Source organism: Centroberyx affinis, unplaced genomic scaffold (genome assembly GCF_046629955.1).
Source record: "Centroberyx affinis isolate AG114_WGS23_722 - 3 ecotype Tasmania unplaced genomic scaffold, CSIRO-AGI_Caff_v1 ptg000801l_1, whole genome shotgun sequence".
NCBI lineage: Eukaryota > Metazoa > Chordata > Actinopteri > Beryciformes > Berycidae > Centroberyx > Centroberyx affinis.
Genome location: NW_027279405.1, coordinates 319723 through 347699, shown reverse-complemented (window position 1 = coordinate 347699; position 27977 = coordinate 319723). Strand labels below are relative to the sequence as shown.

Sequence of the window (27977 nt, the reverse complement as noted above, 5' to 3'; positions counted from 1 at the left end):
AGGGTGAGTGGATAGAGACAGACAGACCGACTGACTGACAGACTAAGCCAGCAGCTAGAGCCGTCTGGGAACACTGACTCCGACGACGACCAAACACATTCTTATCATAGCCACAGAGTGTTCTCAGAGTTTTACATCACACAGCATCCTCGAAAGAGACCCATGGGCAAAAAAAAAAAAAATTCAAACTTTCCCCTGCCTCTATCTAGAACTTAATAGTAAAGCTGCAGAGTCTTACACTTCATAACTCGTTCCAAAACTAGAAATATTAAAAAGCAACCTTGTTCGCTTCATGAAATCAAGGCAGCCTGAGGTAACAGTGGACAAGCCTTCATATCACAGTGTCTCATGACAGTCATTTTACATGCTTCCAATAATTGAGTTTAATTCAGTTCGGGATGCAGCACGGTGCAGTAAAAGCAATCTGCTGGGCCATGAGGGATCATGCTTGCAAAAATCAGCTGTAGTGAAGATGATATGGATAATCAGAGATTGTGTGACACCCACACGCACACACACACGGCATTCTCTAGTCATGTTTTACCAACGAATCTTGGCTTGAGTGCATCTGCATAAAGACACAAGATAACAGTTGGAACATCAACATACAATGAATTCTGGAGTCACTTGAAAGACATAAAAAATAAAATAAAATAAAATAAATCAACTTTTAGACAATACTACCACCTGTTTGTAGCATAACACTGATTACAAAGCCATGCACAATAATTGTAGGCTTTGATAACATCCACAAAGATATCAATCAATTTGGCACTCTCTAAGTAGAAGGTAGCATAATGAACTGAACATAATGACAAAGATAAACAAGAGGGACAGACAGTCAGCTACATAATAGTCATCTATCCAAATCACAAAGCAAACAATGAAGCCGTATTTACAATCAGAAACCTCCGTAGGCCAGACAGACACAGAGAGCCTAATCAGCAGGCAAATTTGATTGTGGCACTATTGAGAGGGATGTCTGCACAGAGAAGCTAACTAAAGGACTGACTGCATCAAAATGTGAGTTCAGTTCGACCGTGACAACGGCTTTGTGCTCAGTGCGCGGAACTGATGTGCCGGGAGTTTGGTTCTGTAGCTAAACAACTGGACATAAATGTTTGCAGTGACTGCGAATGATGAAGCATTGACCTCAGTTTGGGTTCAATCTAATGCCTTCCGGTTAATCCGCGATCATTGAGCAAAATCCAATTACATCGTGCAAAACAACACAAATAAACAGAATGCAAGCAAATGTTTATAAATTGACCTATTACACAACAAATAGTACTGAATGATATCAGACTTTGAGCCACCACAAATCAATTTATGAATATAATCGATGGAATCAAAGCAAAGGAGATAACAGACAGAAATGAAGCATACAGGAGCGATACAGAAAAGAGGGAGCACAGAGGAAGGAAAAGACAGATTTGATGCATGGCATAAGATCCGAATGTTAATTTCTTGGATTAGAGGCTTTGAGTGGCAAGCGGTAATCAAACATGCCTGAGCGTTCTGAGGCAGATGGCCCGAACTCTGACCCATGAGGAAATCGTCTGAGATTAGTGTCAGTCAGTAACTGTGAGCCTGTCTGTGGCCGATATCATCTCCACGATAACCTTCAGTCAGACTCGTCTATTGGCAGGGAGACGGGCGGTCCAAGACCTTGACAGAGGGGCATACATACTTCAAGCCTCTTCTTTTCTGATTTACAGCAATCAAGCGTGGCAGGTATTCAGAGCCAGCGGCTACATGATGAAAGAAACCCAAACTGAGAAACTATGCTGTCAAGTCAATACAGCTTGGTATTTCAGAACTGAATTTCCAGGATTTATTGTGAATTATACAACAGTTAGTTCCGGTCGAGCAATTTGATTGGACAAGAGGCATTCCATGAATATACAGTATAACAGCACTGGGACGCTGTACTGTATGTATCACTCCGCTTCACAGGTGTTCTAATTTATAACCTTGATTAGGCTGCGTTCACACATAGGGGTAATAAAAAGCGGATCACCACAACGTCATCTGATGTTAGCTGAGTAGCTGGCAAGCTAAGCAGCTGGTTAGCACTTCTAGCAGACAATACAGTGTTGTGCAACAAACAAATGCTTACCAGATATTCCCAGTACACGTTCACACAAAACTCTAACTTCATTCGCACCCAGTAGTGAATGAAGTTGACCTTAATTTTTTTTTTTTATGAACTTTATTGATTTTTTATACACAAATTGACAATAATTAAAGCGCTTGTGAGTGACAGTGTCATAGTATAGTAGTACAGTAGAAGAAACAACATACAATACATAGCAACTACAAGGAAAACACAACACAAACAGTTAGCTTGGTCATATTTCACATATTACAGTAAACACAATAACCTCACCCATCAGGTCAGAATAAGAATAAATAAATAAAAATAATAAGTAAATAAGATAAAATGGGATCTTATTCTGGGATAACTGGGAAGGTAATTTTCTCTGCATAGGCAAAGAAAGCCCCCCACATCTTTTTAAATTTCTTGGAAGAGCCTTTCAATGTATATTGGATTTTTTGAAGCTGTAAATTATTGAAAATTTCTTTTAACCACAGATTTTGATTTTGAAAAGCCTAACTTTGGTCCAATGAGTGCGGTGAACAACTTTACATTGAATCAACCCATGTCTGGCGCAGACAGATGAGGTATGCACACGTTTAAGAATATCCCCCCAAAGTTCCTCAGAGATCCCCTCCCCCAAATCCTCCTCCCAAGGAGCCTTCACAGAATTCAGAGAGGTTGAAGATAAGGTTTGGATTTAACTGTAAATATATGAAATCATACCTTTCATCACAGGGACCTGAGTGAGAAAAGCATCTAAAGGCGTGTCCTCAGGCAGGTTAGGGAACTGGGCATATTTATTGCGAACTAAAACTTTATTGCGAACTAAAACTAAAACTACGAATTTGCAGGTATCTAAAAAAAATGATGTTTAGGAAGAGAGAACAATTCCAAATTTGACCTTAATTATGAACAGTCGGCCGAGGCGGAAGATTGGGAAGAAGTAAGCTGAAATTGTCTGTGCTAACCTAAAAGTAGCTAGCTAGCTTGCAGTCGGGAAACAGTTTACCTGTTGCTTGGCAACACTTGGTAGTGGAATCCTGAGGGAACTGTTTTTGTTGGCGGAGACAAATAACAGACAAAAATCATCTGTTGTCTCAAATTACCATTACTTGATGAATAGCTTTGTTTATACAACTGTTGTATAAAAGCAATATCACACTCGAGGTTGTGCTGTTGTATATCAGCATGGCTGTGATTATCTTCGGCCGTGCTGATATACAGTACAACATCACTCCCTCTCGTGTGATATTGCTTAATTACAGTAGATGGTATAAAGGGTTTGTCAATGCCTGCAGCCATTTTTTGTGCAAATCAGGTTAAGCAGCCTATTTGCATTGTTTTGCCTATTATATGATATAAATGAAGCAGAAATCACATGTTCCAAGTCAGCCAGCCACACCTTCAGTCTTCTGTGTATGTGTGCGTATGTGTGTGGTGTGTGTACTCTGACTGTGTGCACATCTGGGAATGGTAACACCCCTTGGCAATGTCAGGGTCATTTAGGTAAAAGGATGCAAGTCCACTTGCCAGCGCTCCAGCCATTCACACACAATTTTCACCCTCATTCAGCTGCCTCGCCACCAAAGCCAGGCAGAGCCATGCCATCCTGTGCCGTGCTGGGCCCAGGTATGGCAGAATTGGTGGAGGCTTATCACTCATTCCCAGACCGTGTGGACACTTGTGGTATAGATCAGAACCCAGCGGCCCGGCCCCGAGCAACTCTGCCTCGAGTTGGTGTGTTCTGTTGCTCAATACACAATGCCATGTGGATTAAGTGAAAATGAATGAAAGAAGGTTGAGAGACCTGGGGCCTCTTTTTTAATTTCTATTTTCTGCCACCTTTTTTCATGCAGTGTGTCAAATAAGAATACATTTTTTTTTATTTACAATGGCAGTCTGGCAAAAGGCATAATGCTTTGTGAAGGAGGGGTGGGGGGATGGGTTTGGATGGGAGCAGGGTTTGTCACATTTCTGTGCTAAACTGAACCTCAGGACATAATGAACAGGATGACTTGTGCATCCCTGTGTGTTATCAGGGATGCACAAGTCATCCCTGATAACACACAGGGATGCTAGAGGTGTTTGTGTGTTATCAAACACCTCTAGCACTAGATTGGACTTCAGAATTTAACAGCGTTACATTCTCTCGTGTTGTCTCGCCCCCTCCCTGTTTCTGTTTCTCCATGAAGATTTGATACAGCGCTGATGATCTCAGATTATCCCACTGAAATGATGTGCTAGTATTAAACTTGATTGATTGGACCTTAATACTTTAAGACCTGTATCTTTTTGCCATCTAGTTTACTGATTGGCAGGTTTTCTGTGTGACAGGAGGGATTCTTTCTGAAGTCTCACTTATTTGGGCAGATTATTATGTGGTAACAAAAGATGCCCTTGGGAGCAGGGGTGGGGGTGACATGCCAAAAAGATGGAAAGTCAGATTTGAACTCACAGCATGAACAGTGCACACTATTCCTTTTAGTCTGATCCCCAGCAACATTTTTCAATCCTCCCCTTTCAGTTCAGGCATTTAAATTTTCTGCAGTTTTCTATTTATTACAACATTTGGCACACAATGCCTAAAACCCACCAGCATTGCTGAAACACAAGATATTTCCACCTGAATACAAAATAATTTGGTTTTCCCAAATAGCATTGACTTTGTATGGAGGAAATCCAGTAGCATGAGATTGAGTTTGGTTGAAAGTTAGGCATGGTTGATTTTGTAGTCAAAACTAAATTAAAACCAGTGGAGGAGAAGAAATGATAGACATATAGAATGAACAATAACTACTAAAAGAGGTTATAAAACACAGGGGAGTATTTGAGGATGCACGCGCACACACACACACACACACACACACACACACACACACACACACACTAACACTTTGAATAGATGTTCAGTTTATTAGCAACACTCAAGGGGAGCATTATAATTTGAAGTTTTTGAATTTTGGTTTTGAACCATTTTAGTACTCAAAGGGAAAAACCCCAACTGGATTACATGTTGGTGTGTGAGAGAAAGAGAGAGAGAGAGAGAGAGAGAGAGAGACAGAGAGAGAGAGAGAGAGAGAGAGCTTGTAGTCTTCGTCACAGTAACAATTCAAGGCATCAGTCTGGTGTAGTTTGTGCATCTTGCTTTGTTAGACCCCTATTCTGCAAAGACCTGCCTGTCTGCAAATGCCACAATAACGTAGTCAGACACCACTGACTCTCTATTAGGGGTAAGTCGTTATCAGCCAGTGAACCAAATGAAAATTTTGTCTCGCCCTGGGATACAGGCTCTTGAAAACACACTAAATTATTACATGGGGGCCCACTAGCAACAGACCTGCACACCATATCATTTAGTATCCCATCCCTGAGATACAGTTTGACATTTGGGGTTTCATTCTATAATTTTATACTGCGTATCCATTTTGAGAAAATCTCTCTAAATAACTCATGTTGGTAAAATAATTAAAATAGTGATCATACATTAAAGTTTTTCTATGATTTTGTAAGACAGTGTCACAGACATGGGAGATTTATCATTTTGGAATGAAACACGTGGCTGTAGCCTCTTATTTTCCTTGGCAGACATTATCGGGAAAATAAGTTTGTACTTATTTTTTGGCTACCCTAAATACAGCTTGTTAATCAGTCCTGCTAGTTACAAGCTAAATTACAAAAAAGGGTACCAATGGTTTCAGTGAGAAATGCTAAACAAAATGCCAACATATCCTTTTTTGGTTAAATAAAGAGGCAAAACAGAAAGAGTTTTAAGAGTCAGTACAGCTTAGTCTAGGATTTTAGTGGATGGGAGAGTAAATTTTGTGAAATATATGTATTTGTCACATCAATATTAAAATATACAAATATTCTTGTATCCCTTTCCAGGTACTGTTTGGGCTGTAAAACATAGACATGACTGTGGGAGAAGCAACTGCTAAGCAGACTGGCTTTAGGAAGGAAAAGGCACGGGAATGTTGTGAACGTTAAAGGGATCTGACAATTATACATCTCTTATTTACTGAATTCCTTCTTCAGAACTTGTGTATTCACACTCACACCTCTTTCATATAAGCGAAGGATAAAAGCAGCTAAGGATGCCAATAGATTTTTGAGGGCTTTGATTCTCTTTTGAACGAAGCCAGGCTTCAGACTCTGGATGAAAGTCTTTACAAATTTAATACAATGATGATTAAGAATAATGTTGATATTCATCTCTTCTGGCTTCAGGTTAAACTCACCATTTCTGCACAACAATAGAAACCAAATTAAAGTTAAAGTCACAATCATTCCTGCCAATAAACATGTTCTACAAACTTGATTTTGTGGAATACAGATGATTCCACTTGGCTGGTAAATAGGTCATTTCCCCAACTGCTCTTGCTTACCTTTGAGTGAGCCAATTTGCCAATTTCAATTATTAAAGGCAGCACCTGTCTCTTTTCACATTTCAGTGCCTCAGATCACTGTGTGAACAGTCCTGTAGAAACAAAATCCATTCTGTCTGCAGTTTTTAAAGGAACAGTCATCAAACTGAATGGAGTGAGTGTGACACAGGATCCAATGATAGGCAAAGAGACCTAATCTATAGAGATATCTATTCCTTCTCTCTTTTCCAATGTTCCTCTCTCCATTTTTCCTTACTAAACCCTCATTGAGTAATTGGCTTTCTCTTGGCATGCAGTTGTCCAATCTAAATGGTAATGCGGAAAGCCCACCCTTTCCCTCCTTTCCTCACTTGTGGTAATGCATGTTTACTAGAAGACAGTTACAAGAAAACTCTATGGCCTTGTGGCTGGAAAATTAGAGCTGTAGTGAGAAGGCAAGGGTCTGCCTGAATGTCATGAAAAGATTCATGTGAAAAAGTGACAATATGGTCTAAGAGATAAATTACATATTGCTTCAGAGAGACAGCAGATGTGACTCCAGAACAACATACAGTCAATATCAAAATATTTATTTATCATTTGCAAGTGGTTTGTACTGTCGCCTCACAGCAAGAAAGGGCCGGGTTAAATCCCTGGCCCTGGCCCTTTCTATGTGGAGTGTTTTCTTTCCGTGTTTGCATGTTGTTCGTGTGGTTTTCTCCGGGAGCTCTGGTTTCCTCCCGCCGTCCGAAGACACGCAAAGCAGGTGGATTGGATTGAATTGCCCATAGGTGTGAATGGCCGTCTTTGTATCTGGGTTAGCATGTGTTTCCCTGCCTTCTGCCAAATGTATGCTGGGATAGCCTCAGTTGCCCCATGACCATGAATAGGAATACTCAGGAGGGCATTAAAATCAGTGTGTTACAATAATTTAAGAGTGGTGGGTGAACATACAAGAAGCATGAAGATTCCTGTGCAGGTTTTGGATTCTTTTCTGTATGTGATTGTGGTGTCGAAGAAAGCACCTTAATTTCGTAATTTGGATACAAATACTACTACCGACGTCTTATAGGCTATATCTTAAATAGCAGGTATGATTTTCCTCCAACTCATTTTGGTCTTTAAGTGTTGACGTCAAATGTATTGGCATCTGAGAAAAAAAGAATCTTCTTTCATGTCATTATTTTATGTTTTCTGACCTTGCGAGGTCTGAACATTTCACAGAATAGTTCTATTTTTCTTAAGCTTTACTTCTGTACAGCGTGACACCATACCCAAGGAAGGATGGGGATAAAAATTGCAAGAGGTGTAGAAAAGGAGTAATCGGATTTCAGATGCCTTGTTCTCGGATTCCAGGGTCCATTTGTGCAAAGCCTTCTAAGGCTGTGAGTTGGTTTTAAATGGCCAATTTAATAGTAAATTCTAAAAGTAATGGGCAGTTTAACAATGCTCCTAAACCTAAAAAAGGATTAAGAGGGGTGGCGGCGAGCATTAGTGGAAATAACTCTTAGTACATACAAAATAGTTGTTGCAGGTACTAAATATGCCACAGTCCTTGTCATTTAACACCTTACTGGAATGTCCTAGGTTTCTGTTACTTAGAAACACTTTCACTGTTGCTTTTGAAATTGAACCACCAAACGATGGCATATTCTTTCAAACCAAGGACATTCTGGATTCTTAATTTATGTGCCATTTATAATCTGGAATTCCTTTAGCATACCACAGAAGCAGGCAATAAGCAGAGGTGCACACACATTGCATTGATCCATTATCCATTACAAGATAACACAGTATTATTCTTTTTATGTGGAATGTCAAGGCCATACATTTTCCCCTTCACTATTTCATGAGCCCCAAACCCTTACAAAAACATCTCACTGACTTTAAAATGAAGAACTTGCCTCATTGTCAATGCATGACCGAGAGCCTGCCTGTGCATCGCCCTGAGAAGCCCTCATATGCTACATCCCCAGCAGGCAGACTTCAAGTGTTTTTCTGACAGGTCAGTGAAATTCAGAGGGAAAGGGACTGAACAAAGAAAACGACTTTTGGAGGAACTATCTGGGGATGACTGCATGGATGGAAAATAGACATTGCAAACCTTTAACCTGAGGAGGATGATTACACCAAAACACACACATGCACACATATATCGGCTGAGAGGGTGAAACTGACAATTTGTTAATACCAACAAAGAATGTCCTCTTATATTAAAACAGCATATTAAGTCCCAGCACTATACATACATCTTAGAATGAATACCATGTATTATGAGACGGCAATGACTGCCAAGCAAGCAAGGACTGGACATTGCCAAGTGTTAAAATCAATAAATTACCGTTACAGAATTATAACACAGAGCCTATACACTGACAGCAAGCTGGATTTAATATGATGTGCCGAACGGGTAGAGTTTGAGACAGACAACAGCTCCTCAACTGAAATCAGAGAGCAGCAATAATGTAGACAGTAACAAAAGGAGTCACAGCTCATAATTCAGGACACCTCTGGCCTGAGGTATGAATAAACTCACAGGCGTACTTATTCACCCACTTTCTTTCCTCTTGTCATCTCTTATTGATTTACAACTTGGGTTACATTTTCATATGATATATTTGGGTGCAGAAGCAGTATCTCCCAGACAATAGCAGGCATCGGAGGCAATATTCAGAGTGATCCAACCATATGCCCCCATATCCATAATCATTTTACTATGCCCTCTATGCATACCCAGCTGTTGTATGCCCATCTAAAGCCATCTGCCCATGCATAATTCCTAGATTTCTTATTGTTGGCCAAGCACACATTAGCGAAATGGCTTTGAATAATGCAAACTTGTGGGCTATGGATGATGGATCCATATCTCATTGATTTCCCGTTGAAAGCCGAAAGTCAGATGGCTAGCTCTATTAGTTACATTTGCCTGTGTGTCACATCAGTCTATATATTCCTGTGCCATCGACAAGCCTACTCGTTTTTTTTAATGGCTTGTACGACATCAATAAACCTTGGTGAGATACAATCACAGCAGCTTTCAAAGCTCTTCCTCTCTATTCAGGAACTCTACAATAAGGCATGTTTGGTTTGTGCTTTGAGGTGCCCTCAAAGCACAAACCAAACATGCCTTCTGAAACGACAATAGGCCATGGGTGATTCAATAACGTAAAGATATTCATATCTGTATAGCTCTTTATACATTGCATATATAAAAGGCAAAATGGTTAATTGACTGCATTTATACAGCACTTTTCTAGTCTACCAACCACTCAAAGCGCTTTACAACAATGCCTACATTCACCCATTCATACACCGATGGCGGCAAGCTACCACGCAGGATGCTGGCGCAACCATCGGGAGCAATTTGGGGTTCAGTATCTTGCCCAAGGACACTTCGACATGCGGACTGGAGGAGCCGGGGATCGAACCACCGACCTTCTGATTAGTGGACAACCCGCTCTACCTCCTGAGCCACAGCCACCCGTAGGCAAAAAAAAGGCAAAAGCTAGTGTACCTCGAGCTAGTGTGCCTAGAAACCTCATAAGGCCTATGTATACTCTCGCCTCGTCCTCTTTCCTTGTCTGGAAAAAATTAGCGCAAGTGGAGATTCGGGGCCTCTGAAAAAGAAAAGACTTTGTGCGTACAATAAACAGTGAGAAGAAAAGTATAATTGGGTTAAACCCGTTAGTGGTGATTTGTCCAGAGCCTTCTGCACATTGTGTCATTGGGAGTTTTTAATCAGCCATGGAGGAGAGAATGACCTGAAACAACATGCTGCCACAGAAATCCACAAGAGGACTACACAAGCTAAAGGTGCATCTAGCATTAGCAAGTTCTTCGCCACGGCTACTACCGAAAATGACAAAGTTTCTGCATGTGAGATTTCATCTGTATATCATACAGTTAAACATGGACTGAGCTACAACAGCATGGACTGTCTCAATAAGCTTAACAGTGCAATGTTTAATGATTCCAATACTGCAAAGAAAATACACTGTGGAAGAACCAAAGCCGAGATGCTAACAGCCAACATACTTGGTCCAAAAACTGTATGAGATATTCTGAAAGATCTGTCTCCAACCGAAGGTGAGCAGGAGCCGGTCTATTTTTCAGTTGCCACAGATGCCTCGAACAAGGGGAACCGAAAAATGATTCCTGTGTGCCTTACATACTTCAATCCATCTGACGGAGTACAGTGTAAACTACTTGATTTTTATGAAGACAGTGATGAATCGGCCAATAGCATCCACTGAGCTATAATGGATTGTTTAGGAAAATATCAACTTAAGACAGAGTGTATTACATCCTATGCTGCAGACAATGTGAATGTCAATTATGGCAAGCATCACTCTGTTTACCAGTTATTGCACAGTGAAAACATTTTGAAAGCAAATTGCCCCGGCCCATATAGCTCACAATTCTTGTAAACATGCATGCGATCAGCTGTCAATGGACATAGAGACAATTGTCTTGAAGATTTACAGCCACTTCTCAGCATCTGCTTCTCGGCGAGAGGAACTTGGTAGTTTTTTCGCCTTTGTGGACATTGAGCGGAGAGAAATTCTGCGTCATGTCTGCACCAGATGGCTGCCACTGTATCTAGCTGTTGATCGTCTCTTACAGAGCTGGCCAGCGATTAAGGCATACTTCAGGTCATGTGGGGAGGCCTGTCCTGTGGTGCTGAAGAAGATTTTTGTGGATGATGAGGAGAAGGCTGGCACAGTTGAAATATACCTGTGATTTTTCCAAAATGTGGGACTTGTCTTTGACCGGCTTGTAAGGAAGCTAGAGGAAACCCAACTCTGCATCACTGATGTTTACGAGGAATTCAGGAAATTCAAAGCAAAAATGCTGCAAAGAAAAGATGACAGCTTTTGGGGATTCCAGACCAGACAGCTGATGGAAAAAATGCTGCCTACGGAAAAGGCCAAAGTGAAAGAGGACTTCATGGGATTTTACGACTCATTGCATACATTGACAAGTGGTTTGATTTATCCTCAGACAATGTGATGATGAAGCTTAAACCAATTGGCCTCTTTGAGAAACTCACTTTCTCTGACTTGGAAGAGGTGGCGGTCGCCCTCAAGTTGACTGACACAGCCAACATGGACAAACTGTACGAGGAATTCTGCGCTAGCCAGGAAGAAATCGAAACAGCACGACAGGACCCCACAAAATCGACCAGCGAGAAGTGGTTGGCTGTTTTTCAGAAAATCGGAAAGGAGAACTTGACTAACTTGTTCCTGATCGTGTCATTTGTTCTCAGTGTGCCCGATTCAAACGCATTTGTGGAGAGGATTTTTTCACTCATGGCCAATAAGTGGACAGATGCAAGAAACCGTTGCAGCACAGACCTGATCAAAAGTGAGCTTCAAATTTCGGTGAACATTCATATGCCCTGCAAAGACTTCTTTCTTGCCGTGCAGAAGGACAAAGAGTTATTGGATGCTGTTAGGAGCAACAAGAAGTATCCATGGAGAAAATAGGTGAGTAGGCTACCTCTCTATACAAAGCATCATGTAGGCTGTTACTATGGTTACCCCACCCTCCAGTCCCTCCTGTCCCGTTTTGCTGGGATAGAATGTTGGTAACCCTAATAGACGGTGAATTAACAGTGTTATGAGTCTGTGTTTATTTCGGCATGTATCTGATCCCCCAACCAGCACTTATTTCAGTGAGAAATCTAATTTTTAAAATGGTTCGCCTCTCATTCCCACGGTCTTCTCTGCTAACCAACAGAGGCTGGTAGCGAGTTGAGGCAACAAAATCCAAAATGTAAAGTTTGTACGGAAATACAGTTTATCTTTATGGATTATATTGATGCCGAATTGACAAGAAGACTGTCTACATACATCTTTTATCTTGTGTTTCTAGAGTTATGTGTTTTTATGGACGCGTAAGGAATTGTTAATATGTCATATTTCTTAAAGGGAGTTTGGCATAATATTTTCCCCGGAGAGCACAGGGAGCTTCAGTTGAATTCAAACTGCTAATATGTATATTTTTAACGTTTTTTCACCACTACAGAAACACTAGGTAACTGCTAAAGTATGATAAGGCTGTCTGACGTTGACTGCTATTAGTTATTGGTTTTATCAATGGTTTAATAATGTGTGTTTGTATTGATTACTGAGAGTGGCTGATCAGGCAAATTATCAGCTAATTGTACTCAGTTTGGCTGTTTCTTGACTTAATCCAAGAGGTTAGGTGGTGTAGAAATGCAGGAAATTTGTTTTAAATTTTAAAAAAAATTCTGGGGGAGGACCCCCAGACCCCCCCGCCACTTATGTATCTTTCCAAGTTTGCTCCCCCATTTTAAAACATAACCAGGCACTCATGTTGTCAAAACGTGAATTTCCTATAATGTTGTTCAGTTCCTGTTCGCAGCTCTACTAATATGTGTTACAGTAATTCCATACAAAACCTGTTCTATGTGGACAAGAACTCATCTTGTATAGTCTATTTGTTGTGCAAAATCATGCGGATCAGGGTTGCATTTGAATTGAAATACCGCATGCTTTTACTATTTGCTTAAGCTTGCCTTGAGGCCTGGATTTTCTGGTTTGCATGTCGGTTCAAGTCAGCACCTTTCATTGTAGAAAGGAAGTGGTTTTCTATATTGTGCCAGACAAGCAAAATAAATCTCAGAAAAGTATGTATAAATGTTTAGTATAGTTGTATAATAGTATATGCACCAATTTCAGTATGTCTAGCTGGGAGTTGGTGTTGAAAAATAGTGACTGGGGGAAGTGGCAGTCGATTTATGCTTTTAAATAGTGTGCGTGTGTGTGTGTGTGTGTGTGTGTGATTGTGTGGGTGGGGGAGCTGCTGTCCACACTTCTCAAATAGCCGCAGTAATGAGGCGGCTCACATGTCCTGCTCGGCTCCAGCACCACTGACACCAGTGAAGGAGCTGACTGCAGTCCAACCAGAGATGGAGGCACAGGTCAGTTGCCCGTTCAGAACAGAGTTTCCATGCCTTTCTAAAGGGGGGGAGGACTCAAGATTCATGTGTTTCTTTCTGCTTAGATAGTACAGACACGATCTGTCACATAGTGTTACTGTACAGTTATATTATGTTACTGTTCATATTTTGAGCACACAGTATAAATTCAGCCACTGAGTTATGCTCCGGAGCCCAAACCAGATCCAGACCTTCTGGCCTCAGCATTACTCAACCACAGAATGGAAAGACCATAAAGACTAGAATGAAAGCCACAAGCGAACATCCATCTTGTCCAGAATACCTTTTGATCAAGCGGATGTGAATACTATCCACTGAACAAACAGTCAGTATATTTGATTTGGGTTGATTTTTGGGGAGACGTGTGCCCCAAGTCCAATACATGGTGTTCTAGTAATGCAACTGGCAGAAGGCTGCTGCCTGCGAAACCTGTGCTTTATGTCTACCACCGGATCTGTGGTGTGAGAAAACCACAGCGAGGGCTTGGATGTCTTTGGTTTGATGTTCGTATGATGGATTTTCAAACATACTAGAAGGGGATTAATTTCCAAAAGGAATAGGCTTTTGATGAGAGAGGGTTTTCACATTCCTCTCTCTCTCTGGACAAAGGCTGATATGGCAACCTATCCACTAGGTTATTTCAGTCTTTGGGGCTGGTAGCTATCATCCTTATGGAAATTCAACCATCCGTGTCAGGGGATGGTCTTGTAGGTGCTCCAAGAATGAAAGAAATAAAAGTATCAGCAGTTACAAATAGTGTGCCACAAGCACAAACTGCTTTTACTATATACAACCATCCTCACATGTACTAGTAATATAGCATATCTTATGACCAAAACAGTTCTCTTCCCTTTTTAAAGACAAAGTATTCAACCAAATCCAATTAGACAATATGGTCAAAACAATAATATGAAAACAAATGGTGTTCAAAACTCCAATAGGTTCAGTGGAACCATAAAGTAAAATAGCAATTACGAGTAGTAATGGCTATGTGAGGCACCATTTTATCCCCAAAAAACTGAGGGAGGTCCCATTTTTATTATATCTGGCAAAAGTAAATTCACATTCTATTAAAATAGCCTTATTTCAATTATTGCAATGGCCACTTAACCCAACCACTTAGTGAACTTTCTGTTTGAGCAAAGAACATAATCCAGGACTTAATTTCTCAGAAAAAAAGGCTTGCAAGAGTTCCTAAAATAAATCTTTTTCTGTTCCATCAATGAGCCGTAACAAAAAGCAACATGAATACACATCACTTGCTGACTCGTGTCATCCATATCAAAGTGAAGCCTGACTAATACTCAAACCCAGCGTTCGACCTCTGCATAATGAGGACAATATCTGTAGGTGGCACTCCGACGCCGATCATCCTGCTGCTTAGCTCTTTGCACACATTCACACTCGCTCAGTTTTAACAGTTTAACAAAACTCGCCACGCTCCTGTAGTCAATGAGTCACGCCTGGAGACTCCCCGAAGAGTTTCTGGGCTGTGGCAGTGTCTGAGGCACTGGTCCATCACATCGTTAAGCATGATGATCCATTTCCACGGCAATATTTGGACCTGGGCTCTGGGAGAGACATGCTGGCATGCTACAGACTGGCTGATAATGGTAAGGGAAAAGTGCTGAAGAAGACAGAAGAGAGGAGGATGGAAGGGAGGAGAGGAAAGGAGGAGAAGCAAGGACAGCAGGAGGACAAGGAACCTGGGGAGAGGAGAACAATAGGCGAGGAGAGGAGAGCCCCAAGGAACAGAGGCGAGGAGGGTGAAAAGAACAGATGCCAGAGGGAGAGTGTTTATCTGGATGAGGCACACAGAGGAAAGGGGTGTGAGGCTGTGATTGGAAAGATAGAACACTGCATTCACTGAAAACATGAGCTTTACAAAGACAAATCCAGCCAACAAAGTGCTATGGAAATGAATCTGTAACATCTTTTGATTTCACATTTTAAGTTTATTTCACTACTTGAAGGTAATGATTTATAAAATCGTTAGTAAACTGACTGTTACATTACCCTGTGAATACACTTGTAGCAGACTCAGGAAACCAATAAAATGGGCAATTTCCTGACTACAGGAAACCCATAGCACACAAAAGAGCACATTATATTTTCTTATGAATATAAACAATTTTGAAAGCTGTCACATTGTTTCCAACTGATTCAATAAATACAAATTAGAACTGTGTCTCAACATAATATAAATGTTAAGGTAAGATCACTCCAAAACCCAAAGTCAGCGTAGTGCACACACAACATTCAAGGTAATTTGGTGAGTCCAAGGTCATCAATCAAGATGGCGTCTGTGTGATGACATTATCGAGGGAGGCTCTCAGATCTCTGATTTCCCCTCATCCAAGCTGATCCTCGTATTGCTTACGGAAACAGTCTCCCACAGGGAAGAATTCCCAGCAACGCTCCTGGTACATTTTCCACACGTACGATTCCTGGCAAAGTCAAAAGATCAGTAATATATTTTGTCACTACTGTCTCAAACTATCCATCCTTTGATTATCAGCTCATTGTTTCAATCAGAATAGCAATCTAAAGAGCATCCATGGAGAATATAAATCAAATTTGAAATTCTTCAAATGTATGTCTGTCCTGTCCCAATGGAGAAATACTTATTTCACACATTGTGAAAAAAACAATCCATGTGGCCGCTTCCTTTTAATCCACACCTGAGAAATATACCACATTAAAATAACATACACAGTATATCTAGCGATGGGTCCCAGGACCCAACTCAATTTTGGAACTTGCACCCAATTGGCCAAAATGTGCCAGGCTGATAAGGAATATAATATTCTATTCCTTTTATCAATGCTGCAGCATCATATTCAAGATGCATTGTGTGCCACAAAAAAATATCCAAATTATTCTGATAGAGAAGGGATTCATTATTTTAATATTACACTATGCAGCATTTAGATATAAACTTTTCCTCATCCCATTCATGATTTAAGCGAGACAGAGACAGACAGAAAGAGATAAAGATGCAGCTCTTTCATTGCAGTGGAAAGTAAAAATGTTTCTGCTGAATTCCAATACTCCTCTTTACTATGCAACAGGTCATGGAAAACAAAGCTGCACAACATAGTGTTTAGGATGTATAGGAGGATCACCATATGACTATGGTGAGGCAGGGACTTTAAAGATTTGTTAACAAGAGAAATAAAATATGTGCCGACTTGAAGTTTTCTACCTCACCTTTCAAGCCCCCACACTTTTGATTTATAGCTGTAATACTGCATGGACGTGTCAATATATGCACATATCTCATGCATGCTACCAGCAAACACATGGAAACAATGTATTTACTTCAAACAACGTAATTAGAAAAAAATTGGATACAACTTCAAAGTTAGAGCCTAGAGCCAACTGTAAATGAGTGGATAAATGAAAGAATAATTTACTGTAGAGTAACACAATTATAACAGATTTTTGAAGAAGTAATTGCACATTAAAAATTTTTTTATGATGTTCATTATCATAAAAGGGAGCATGCCTTAATTTGGGTGGCTTTTATGAGAGACAGTGTGAATAGAGGTTCGGTCTTTTCTAGTTGAAAAGGTTAGACTACAGTTTTATCACCATTAGAAATGTTGGAATTAATGAGTCATTCAGCCGTGAAGGAATCGTTGGGGAAGGAATGATTAAGAACTGTCAGAAGTGGCAGTGGAAGTAAAATTTTTGTACATGCTCTCAATGCCAACCCCTTATTGTGTGTTAGATTTGGAAAATTCATGGAAAACAAAAGAGACAACAACTATCATACCTGTCCCGTGTGTTCGGTTTCATCCTTGTTAATGAGGTACATCACAAAAAATCTGTCAGGACACAAAAGAGGGACATATCTAGCAACTCATATACCTCCAACTCATACTTGGATTCAGCATAGAAAAGAAAACCTGCTAGAAATCCATAGAACTATATGAAGAACCAGTGGAAAAATCAAAATGTGTTATATTTGTTATATTTCACTGGAAACGGCTACAGATACACTCAAACAGCTGTATTTACTGCTACAATTTGCACTGAAGTAAACTAGATGGTTTATAGGCTGGCTAGCTCTCATCATGTTAATTGATAGACATATCAGTTAAGACTAAATTAAATTAAGCTGAATTAAACAGAACAGTGGTTCAGGTCTGATTTATAAACCCAGTTGCTGAGGATGGCTACTGGGGGAGGTAAGGGAAAAATATTGCTTAGAACAGGCCTAAAATACAAACTCAATAATGCATATCAAAGTCTAATAGTTATGATTTACAGGAGTGTATTCCCCTGTATATTGGATAAGTGATTAATCATGGTAACTAACAACATCTTGAGCTGTCTGTGAAATTTCATAACATGTCAATCTGCTGCTTTTTTTCCCTTTCTTTTTTTAAATTATAAGCAATTATGGGGCATGCGACATACTTACACTTAGCTGTGGGAGGTAATAGCATGACAAAGGCCTGCCATTTTATTAATGCCATATTCGGTTGTCAGTTTTAATATTTGCAAAATCATCTGGCTGAGACTATCTTTGGCAGTGTAATAGTGACAGCTGAACCCAACGCGTGACTCAAAACTGGTAAGCATGAATCAACTCACAGGTAGTTGGCCAGGTTGTGCTCCTGTAGAGTGTGAGTCTCAAAGCCATGAGGGACTGTGTCTAAGTAGTCATTCCCTATTCCACATATAAAGCACTTGGTCTGCAGAAGGAGAAAGGAGGGACATGTAATGTTTCATGGAACAAACATAATGTTGTCTAGTGTACATTCAAAATAAAATCCAAACTTCAAGAGCAGAGGTCCTTAAAGTTGTTGTTAGCCTGGGACTCCAATGTAGAATTTATCCTGCCACTATGGGACCTTTTGATTCAGCATGCCAGTCAAACGAATCTGACGTCTTTAAAGTTATTTCTCTTTACAAAGACACTCAGCGGATCCCACAAAATATAACAGGCTGTAATAAAGAATGACTCACTGCCAGTTTTTCATAAGCCACAGAGGATCCTGCCTACGGAAATATTGCATCCACACAGGTAACAACTCCACATTCCACAACAATTCAAAATAAATGCTTAGGATCTGTTTGACGACTTAAAAATTGATCCCTCAGCAATTGTTATGCTCACACACACACACTTACCAAACCTGCTGCTGTGATAACTCACTGACATGCACACAAGCTCGCTCATAACTCATATGTATAGATACACACAAATGTACACACACACGCACCCACACACACTATTTAATTCATTAATATTTTAGTATCACATAATTTTCTTTCAGTTTCTTCATTGTTTACTCTCTGCTTACTTTTGTTTTACGATCATTTTCTTGCTTTATTTTCATTTTGTTTGTATCTTCTGTTTTAGAATTATTTTGACCCACGAATGCACCGTCTTTTCCTAGTATTTTATCTCACCTATACCATATGACATGTTTATTTATGTAAATAAATATAAGCTAAAACATTAAAAACCTTTGCTTGTTGGTTTGGAATCCATGAGAAACAAGCCAATAACACATTACGGGGGACCTTTCCGCCCGAAAGTAAGAAACCATGCCTTAACACTGTGTGTTAATTAGTGATAGCATCAACCAGTAATTAAGAAAACGTTCATGTTTAAGACAAATGCAAAGTAAATTAAATCTCTAATAAGACAATAAACACAATTTTATTAGCATTCCAACATCTAGCTGCTACTTATTATGCAGCAATTAAACTCCCATTGTCTCACAAGTCTGTAAGAGTGTGGGCTTGCGCGCATGAGAGAACCAAGACTGAGAGAGAGAAAGAGACAGAGCACATAAGGATTGAAAAACTAGAAAAAGACAGCAAGCATTACACCTTAGCTAATAGTTCTACCGAAGATAGATTTTATCAAAAATGTACTATATTTTTCTATTTGCACAATATCAACTATTCAATTAGCGTTTCTAGTGGGGATTTGTTTGGCTCCCACTGAACTTGCTGTAATGATTGTCTTCTAATTATCGAGGGCAGAGTGATAATCGTATCCTCTCATTAGGGCCAATGGTAGAAGCGTTTCCTCTGACACCAGCTTCCACAACAACCTCCCAATCTACTTAATCTTGAACACACAGTTACTGAATCTCAAACCTAAATTACACGTGACCTCAAGCTAATTTACTACTAAATCAGTACTGTAAGCATAAAGACAAATCAGCCAATGTTTTCTGTAGCCTTAATCTGAATCTGATGTATAGTGCATTTAGGCTATAATAATAATAATAATTTTTATCTAAATCTGATTTAATACATACTGTCCAGACTACAGGCCACACTCAAAACTTATGGTTGTTTGGAATTCAGATATGTGTGTGTGTGTTTGTGTGTGTGTGTATGCATACAAGAATGCATGTGTGTGCATGCGAAAGAAAGTTTCACCTCTCACCTCCATATCCTCTTTCACCTGCTCCTGCTGGTCACGAAGCTCTCCAAAGGCATCGATAATCAAGCCTGCAAAAAGAAGGTACATAAGTGTGTGTGTGTGTGTGTCTGTGCACGGGTATGCATGTGCATGGCTGTGTTTGTGTTTGAATGACAGGTGTCAGTGGAACTGTTGTGACAAGTGTGTGCGTCTTGGTGAAAACATGTGAGTGCTCATGCATGTATGGATTTCCATGGAAGCTGAGCTGTACTTGTGTAAGATTTTCACACTGTATCTCACCCTGGATGATGGCCAGAAGGATGACGATGACGAAGAAGAAGAAGGTGATGTCGAATACGATGCGTTCCACCTCAAACTCGTCACCAGCGGGGTCCTCAATCTCGTCGCCGATTCCCCCACCCGCGCGCACGCCCACATACATATGGAACATGTAGCACTGAAGCCCGAAAAAACGAGAGTGGAATACCACAGATTTTCATTTACAGTACAGTATGCATTCCAGCTCAATATTGATCTCCTCAGATAGGCGATCTCTTCTGCTGAGTTTCGATAAGGGTACGAGGTAAGGAGAGAAGAATCAAGGTGTCAAGGAAGGATTTTTGCACTGTGCCTCTAAACACCAAGGACAATACTGTCTTTTAGGAACTCAAACAAAAACAAATTGAGAATTGACTTTATGTATTCTCTATGACTGCATCCATGCTGGCTGCAAAACGTTTGCAGAACATTTAAAATTCAATACTGGCACTATTTCTATACAATTTCACAGATGGGTGGAGATGTTTTCTCCTCAGATAGTTAATGTCCCCCATTGAGATTTGGTATGAGTATGAGGCAAGGAGATAACAGTCAAGGTGTCTAAGAAGGACTTTTATATTGTGCCTCTAAGTGCCAAGGATGACATTTTCTGCAAGGAACTTGAACAAAAACAAAATACAATGATGGCTGCAAAACTTTCAAAGAACATTCAGCGATTGAACAGTAGAGAATGAGGCATCTTCTGGTTATCTTCGGATTCATATTTTTGCCATTTTGCATTGCATTGGTCTGAAACAGTGGTGCTGTGCTGTTGTAATGATGGAAAGGGGATTGCAAATCCCTGTTGCTACCTATTTTGCTGCTAAAAGTCAAGCATAAACAATAACAATGAGTGTGACTCAGGATTTAATGTAATATCCCCTGGCTCCGATAATAGTAGGGTTTTATTCAAATGCTATCGCTTCCCATCCGCCTGCTCATGTGAGTGACAGTGGAGACCACATTAGAATAGAGCAGGCAGAGGGGTGTTAATGTAGTGAATTTATCCGTGGCCAAACAAAGAGCCATGCTCAGGCTTGAGGAGCGCTTTTCCATCCAAACGTCCATCATTCTATAGATAGGTAGTGGAGGGACTAAGACAAGAGGCTGTTTTCACTTCAACAATAGGGATCACTGTCAGAATCCTATGCCACCCCTCTGGATCTGAGGAGGAGGAGGCAGAAAATGAAGTGTGTGTTTGTGTGAGTCAGTGTGTGTGTGTGTGTGTGTGTTAGAAAGCAAGATGAGAGAGCGGAGAGAGATCAAAAGAGAGAGAGAGATAGAGAGAGAGACTGTGTGCGTGTGTGTGTGTGTGCGCCTGTCCATATGCATACTGAACTCACAGTAAGCATGTCATTGCACTTCATGTCCTGGGTCTCCGTGTCATCACTCTTGTTGTAAAACTTCCTGAAGAAGTTGAAGGCCACGACAGTGTAGAGATACACCACAACAGCCAGCAGGCCCACAGTCAGGACCAACTGACAAACACACACAGAAAAGACAGATGGACAGACAGAGGCAGATGGGCTTTAATACACGTCTTCATCTTAGAAAAGCCTTAATATAACCCTCCGGCGTGAAAGCAAACATCACATGCATGCAAATTGCATGTATGAACACACATGGAGACAGATGGACAGGGACAGACACACACACCTGTTTCCCATTGTGCGTGACAGAGGAAAGGATGGTACGGAGTGTCTTAAAGCCCATGGCGATGTCCAAAAGGTGAGCAGCGAAGAAGAAGTTGTTGTAGTGACCCAGAACTGACATGGACATGTACCAGGCCAAGTACAAGAAGGACTGTGCACACACACACACACATACACGCGCACGCACGCACACACGCACACACACACACACACACACACACACACACCAAGATAGGCCATAGAGATTACCAGACAAGATGCAGGGACAAATGTGTATTTTAGATAAGACAGGATCACAGGATATTGCCACCTTCACTCGGCACATGTGCAATTGTATGAAACAAAATCTTATCTTAACAAGAGACCAAACAAACTAGGAATGAGTCATAAAATATTAGATATATTGTACACATATTGCTAGGTCATGTTACATTATCAGTGAATATGAATTGCAGGAAGTAACACTCTTATCTTGGCATTGTAGCGACAAGAAGACACATGCAAACAAACTAAGAAAAAGCCATAATAAAAATCAGTCACAGGATATTTTGCCAGCTCAACTTACATTATCAGTGAATACAACTCCTAGTTTCCAGACCTGGTACTTGACGTCAATGGAGCTGAACCTGAAAGAAACGCCATTTTCATATGGATACAATAGATACGAACTTAGAAAATAGGGTCAAAATGTCTGTGGTTCAGATCAGGCCATTACAGCTACAATATCTTTTCTAAAGGAGGCTGTCTATGACGTGGATTCAACTCAAAATGTCCTGTACGTTCTCAAGCAAGACATAATGTTCTGGGACCTTCTTGTCTCTGGCCACACTCTTATCAAGTAGCACACACACATGCATGCCAACACGGACACACACACACACACACACACACACACACACACACACACACACACACACACACACACACACACACACACACACACACACACACACAATATCAGTGTGGTGCCTATTAATAATGATGGTGGGTGCTCTGTCATCAGCTGCAATGCATGCAGTTCAATTGTCTGAAATGATATTCCACAGTGCTATTGACAAGGCTCAGACAGACAGGAGATGGACATCAATAGGCCAATCTTGTTAATGCTCAGCAGGGAGGCTCATGTAGGAATCCTATTCTCCTCTGGAGTAAAAGGCATCAGGGAAACTTCTATATTGATTTCCTCATTTGAACATCATTCATCCTTTTTTTACATTGATAGCGAGTTGCCTGTATGCAAACACAGTTGTACATAGCCTCTTGAGGCATATAGTATGCCTCATCACTACCATCAACTTTGTGTAGCTTTGTGTAACTGCCATCTGCTGAACTGCATACTATATTAGCTGTGAGACTGATGCAACCAAAGGGGCCAACTGGCCAGAATCATATGCAGTGACTGGCATTCAATATATTGGCATAAAAAATAAAATTGATAACTTAATGCATTTTGTAGTTTGCTGTGCCATGCCTCATACAAAAGACATAAACAAGTACAACCAGTTTAAAATGCTAATCTCAGCAACCACCATGATAGACAAAACAGCTGCAGTTTATGCCCCTGACACTTTTGAAGCATGTAGAGTCGCAAGGATGTCTATTTTCTATATTTTATCTACTCACAGAGCGCCCCAGGCAGTTTCTCTCTTGGGCCTCCTTCTTTCCTGTCTCTGAGAGCTGAAGTCGAGAGCAGCCTGGTCCAGACCCAGGAGCTCACTGATCCTCTCACAGCCATAAAGCTCACCATACTTATCCATCACCTGACAGGGAAAGAAGAGAGGTTTACATAGTGACCAAAACAATAGTTTTACAGTGTCTTCCTATCTGAAAAAATTGTGACAAGAGCTGACTGACTGAGTGACTTCTATTGCACCATATTTGCAATAATGAGATAGCAGTCTAGGTGGACTGGCCATCTGGAGTATTGGGAGTTTTCCCAATGCGCTGGTTGACCTGTGGGCTGGTGGTGAGCCAAGCAAGACTGATACAAAAAGTTAAGACAGTCGGCACTGTAGAGGATTGGGGGGATGGGGGGTGGGGTTGGTGCATAACTGGTCCATGTTTCTCCTCTTTCCAACTTTACTTTGGTACATTCTACCTTTCATATCTTTCACATCTGAGATGACAGTGGAGACTGAGTGTTTTGTATTAATCATGACTGAGTCAACCTAACAAAGGAACATGGACAAGCAGCATTACCAAATATGCAAAAAATGCAAAGTGCTTTGAGGAAGATCAAATGCAACAAATTGATTCATGTATTTGGTAGCACTACAACTAAAATCAGTGCATTTAGCGTCAGTTATGCTGACAACATGCAGCAGCATAATGCTGGGACTTATTCTAACTGTTATGTTGCCTTCAATTGCTGTGGGAAATATCTAATTACAAGCTGAATGCACATGAACAAAGCGAACAAGGTGGTAAGTATGACAGGGTATGTAATGATTTTCTATGATACCCAAGTTGTCAAGATGCAACATTTTGGAGAAGAGCATGGAAGCCGCGTGAACAACTGATGGTAATTACGATGTATGTTATTGTTTCGTATCTTAAGCAAACAATCGATATTGATGTATCTTTCTATTATTACTCATTGTTTAACTTTCAGTTAATATGTATATGTACAGTAACAATACAATAAGATGTATATGTACAGTAAACTGTGGCTAATAAATGAATTAAAACATCAATTACATGACTGATACTATTTTCTCCTCTGTATTCTGCTGCTGCAGCACAAAGGAGCTTTCTGCCACTTGATTTATAAACTAAATCAACAGCCACCCAAAAACTAATTTTGTTACATGGTCCATTTTGTTCTCATTTCCAAACAAAAGCACTTGAATGAGCAAAGCCATATTTACAACTCCTGAACTCAGAAGTAGGAGATTATCAGAAGCACTTGAAGGCATTACACCATCTCCGTTTTACCCCAGGCTCTTAAGATGACAGGATACAGAATATTCAAAGCAAGGAGACAGTGCAAGACATAGGTAGACAGTATCATTCCACAAATTAAGGACTTGTTTCCACACATCATATATTAATTTTGTATAAGATGCAACATACAGTTGCAAAAGTGCTACATGACGAACTACATTACTTAAATGTTTTGACCAATACTCTTTCTAGCTACTGTGCTCTGATGAGGAGACATACTGTTGAGATGTTGCTTTATGTGGGGAGTGCTTGAGGGCTGCCGTGTCTGCAGGCATTTAACAACCTGCTTTATTAATTGATTCTCCTGGTTGAATGGGTAAGCTAATTGGTAAAACCAGGTACTAGTGAGTTTGCTTTAACACACCTACAATGATTTCAAGAAAGAGCTAGAATTACAGAGCATTGACTTTTGTTTAATATGAAAGATTTTTTACTACAGTACCGCATCTAAGTTTTCTTTATTTATTTGAAAATTCCCCAAATCACCTAAAAAAGTTCCTAAAATGAAAAATTACCCAGAAAAGTTTCAGTAAAAACAGGAATATTACTTCTCTTTATAACACCACTTATGTAAGTGGTTTCAAAGGCAGGAGACCAAAGTGTTAAACTGTCTCTGGGGACAGTGAAAATGTTTTTGTAATTGATAGGGGACTGATTACACCTGCCATTAAATGGTTCATTAAATTCCAGTTACTTTCTTAATAGAGTGTCACTGAGTAAGATACACACATAATTAAATTCATCCATACATGCATAGAATATACAGTAGAATATTGTAGCTGTAAGGTACTAAAGCTACAGGCCTGTGGAGATCTTACCTTCCTCTTCACAAATTTATCCCAGTAATTACTGGGAAATGATCTGAAAAGAGAAACAAAGACTGTCAAAAAATATTATGACGTGGCCAAAATGGTAATTTAAAATTTTATAGAAAACTGGGACAGTGCTGCGAGTGAAACACTTCCTCTAGTAAATAAATATACTACACTGTTTAAGTTATAATATAATTAAAATAAGGTGCTAATAAGCAGGGTTTGAGAGGAATACAGGGATTATGAAACCTCAAGGAAAAAACATTATGGATAATAAATGGTTGTTGTTTTTTTATTTGAATTAATTAAAATGATATTATCAATATGACATCAATGCAGTTTATTATGTGACTATAACCGTACGGTGTATTGATGACCAGTCGGTCCCATTGCCCTTTGATGTCCTCCTCGGGGGGCTGCTCTGTCACATACAACCCGTCAAACTCCAGCCTCCGGGCCACTTCCTTCTCACGTTTGAAGATCGCCAATGGTACCTGCCAATCAAATGCACTGGACTAAGCACTTCTCTCTCTGGACAAACAGACTGGTGGTAAGTTGGCAAATCTCATATTTCTCCCTTAAAATCTTTTAAATTAAATTTAGCTGGCTGTGTGAAAGTCCATCTTTGTCTGCAAAGTGCTCAACTCTGGCCTAAAGGTTTCATAATATATAAGATGGATTGAAATGGACTTGAAAAAGGAAAATGGGGTCATTACAAATCCACAAAAGTATGCTTGAGCTAGTATACCTTGAGGCAGTAGTAGCCGATGATGCAGCAGAAAGAGATGAGTGTGTGTGCTACAGCAAGGAAGCGGAGGGATGGTTCCATGTATCCGCTGCTCTCCTCCAGGACAAAACAAACGTTGCCTTGATTATCGTCCTCCACAGCAGAGTCCTGCTCTTCACTGTGGACTGATGTGACCACCACCTCCTCTTCATGTGGTGCAGGCAAGGACGATACCTGGGAGTGACACAGTAAGAAAGGGTGACATCACCAAAGACGAACAATACATCTGAGCCAAATATAGTATATATATATATATATATATATATATATATATATATATATATATTCCTCATTCTTGCCAGAGAAACATCATGTCACAGTGTGGAAAGTGCCACAACTTGCCATGCGGAAGGATTTATACATTGGCTTTTAGAGTTGGCTGCCCCACAGATTGCCATCAACAGCCTTGTCCTTCAAAAGTTTTAAACCACCAGATCTAAGAGATACTGTATGTTCCACAAACACATGGCAAGCTTAATTTGTTCTGCAGATGGGAAGGCACGAGCCAGAAGAGAATGAACAAAGATATCTCACCTTGTAGAAGAGGAGAATGAAGTTGATTGCGAAGGCAACAAACAGAGCCAGCATGCGCATGTTGTAGAAATTCCTTGCAAAGTAATTCTGAAAAAAAAGAAAAAGAAAGAAAGAACAATCAATTTCACAGGAGGTTAGTTGAGATGTGTATGTGGGTGCATGTGTGGATACCTGTGTGTTTGTGTGTTTGTGTGCTTTACCAGCAGCCTCTTGTGATGAGTGCTTATAATCTGCCAGAGGGCAGATTGCTGGCTCTCTGGCTCCTCGGGCTTATTGGAGCATCTTTTGGCTCTCCATTTTGCCTTGGCTTCCTCCTTCCCAAACCTCTTCTCAGATTCCTTTCCTCTGCAAACAGTCCAAACACAAACAGAAGGATGACCGCAGAGCTTTGTTCTGACAAGTACTTTTTAAGAGTTTCGTATTATTCTGATGATGCAATGTGACTTAAATACTGTCAGGTATCTTCTCACATATCTCAGATACTTTTTTATCACATTTTGGTACCACACAATTCGATACTTCTGATGCTTCTTTTTTATACATAAAACATGACTCATATCATATGGCTATTGATTAAAGCCATGTCTTAGGTCGTGCTGAGGCAGCCTAAGTCAAATAATCCTGCTTTAAGCTTTTAAGAGGTACGCAACACACTCACTTTGCTTTCTCTGATTCAGGTAATGTCTCATCTTCCTCTGTTTTTCCCTCTCTGGTGGTCTGGGCCTGAAAGCATTGTAAAATGCAGGTAATCAAACTTTAATACAAATCAATACAGTATCAAAGCAGTGCAGTGTTCGGAAAAGTTAATAATGTAAAAAAAAAAAAAAGATAAACCTTGAGAAATACATTGAACCAAAAAGTAAACATGGGTAAATGGAACAGTGCACCTCCTAAGAAACAAGTAAACATGTCGTCCCCAACGAATGATGGAAAGTTGTAGTAGGGCAATTAGTAGAAGTAAATATGTTACCTCATGTTTCTTGAAAGGGGAAGTGGAAGTGCCATTCATTGGTGTCTAATATATTGTGCAAACAATTAAATGTTGTGGCCCCCTTAGGCCAATCAGTGCAATTTTGAAAATGCCGTAACATAGAAATAAGATGCATCA

General features: G+C 40.2%; 1 protein-coding gene across 1 annotated transcript in view; it reads right to left on the bottom strand.

Moving 5' to 3' along the window:
• Positions 1–15780: 15780 nt before the first annotated feature.
• The window catches only part of LOC139644888 (ryanodine receptor 2-like), a 70575-nt gene continuing 58378 nt past the window's right edge, over positions 15781–27977 (bottom strand). Inside the window, exons 91-105 of the mRNA XM_071520420.1 lie at positions 27528–27586; positions 27070–27214; positions 26870–26956; positions 26297–26509; positions 25912–26042; positions 25555–25597; positions 23417–23553; positions 22359–22419; positions 21798–21944; positions 21485–21619; positions 20124–20280; positions 19848–19912; positions 18032–18132; positions 17208–17259; positions 15781–15876 (exon numbers count right to left, since the gene is read on the bottom strand). Of these exons, the coding sequence (XP_071376521.1) occupies positions 15781–15876; positions 17208–17259; positions 18032–18132; positions 19848–19912; positions 20124–20280; positions 21485–21619; positions 21798–21944; positions 22359–22419; positions 23417–23553; positions 25555–25597; positions 25912–26042; positions 26297–26509; positions 26870–26956; positions 27070–27214; positions 27528–27586 (1629 nt within the window). The remainder of the gene's footprint in view (positions 15877–17207; positions 17260–18031; positions 18133–19847; positions 19913–20123; positions 20281–21484; positions 21620–21797; positions 21945–22358; positions 22420–23416; positions 23554–25554; positions 25598–25911; positions 26043–26296; positions 26510–26869; positions 26957–27069; positions 27215–27527; positions 27587–27977) is intronic.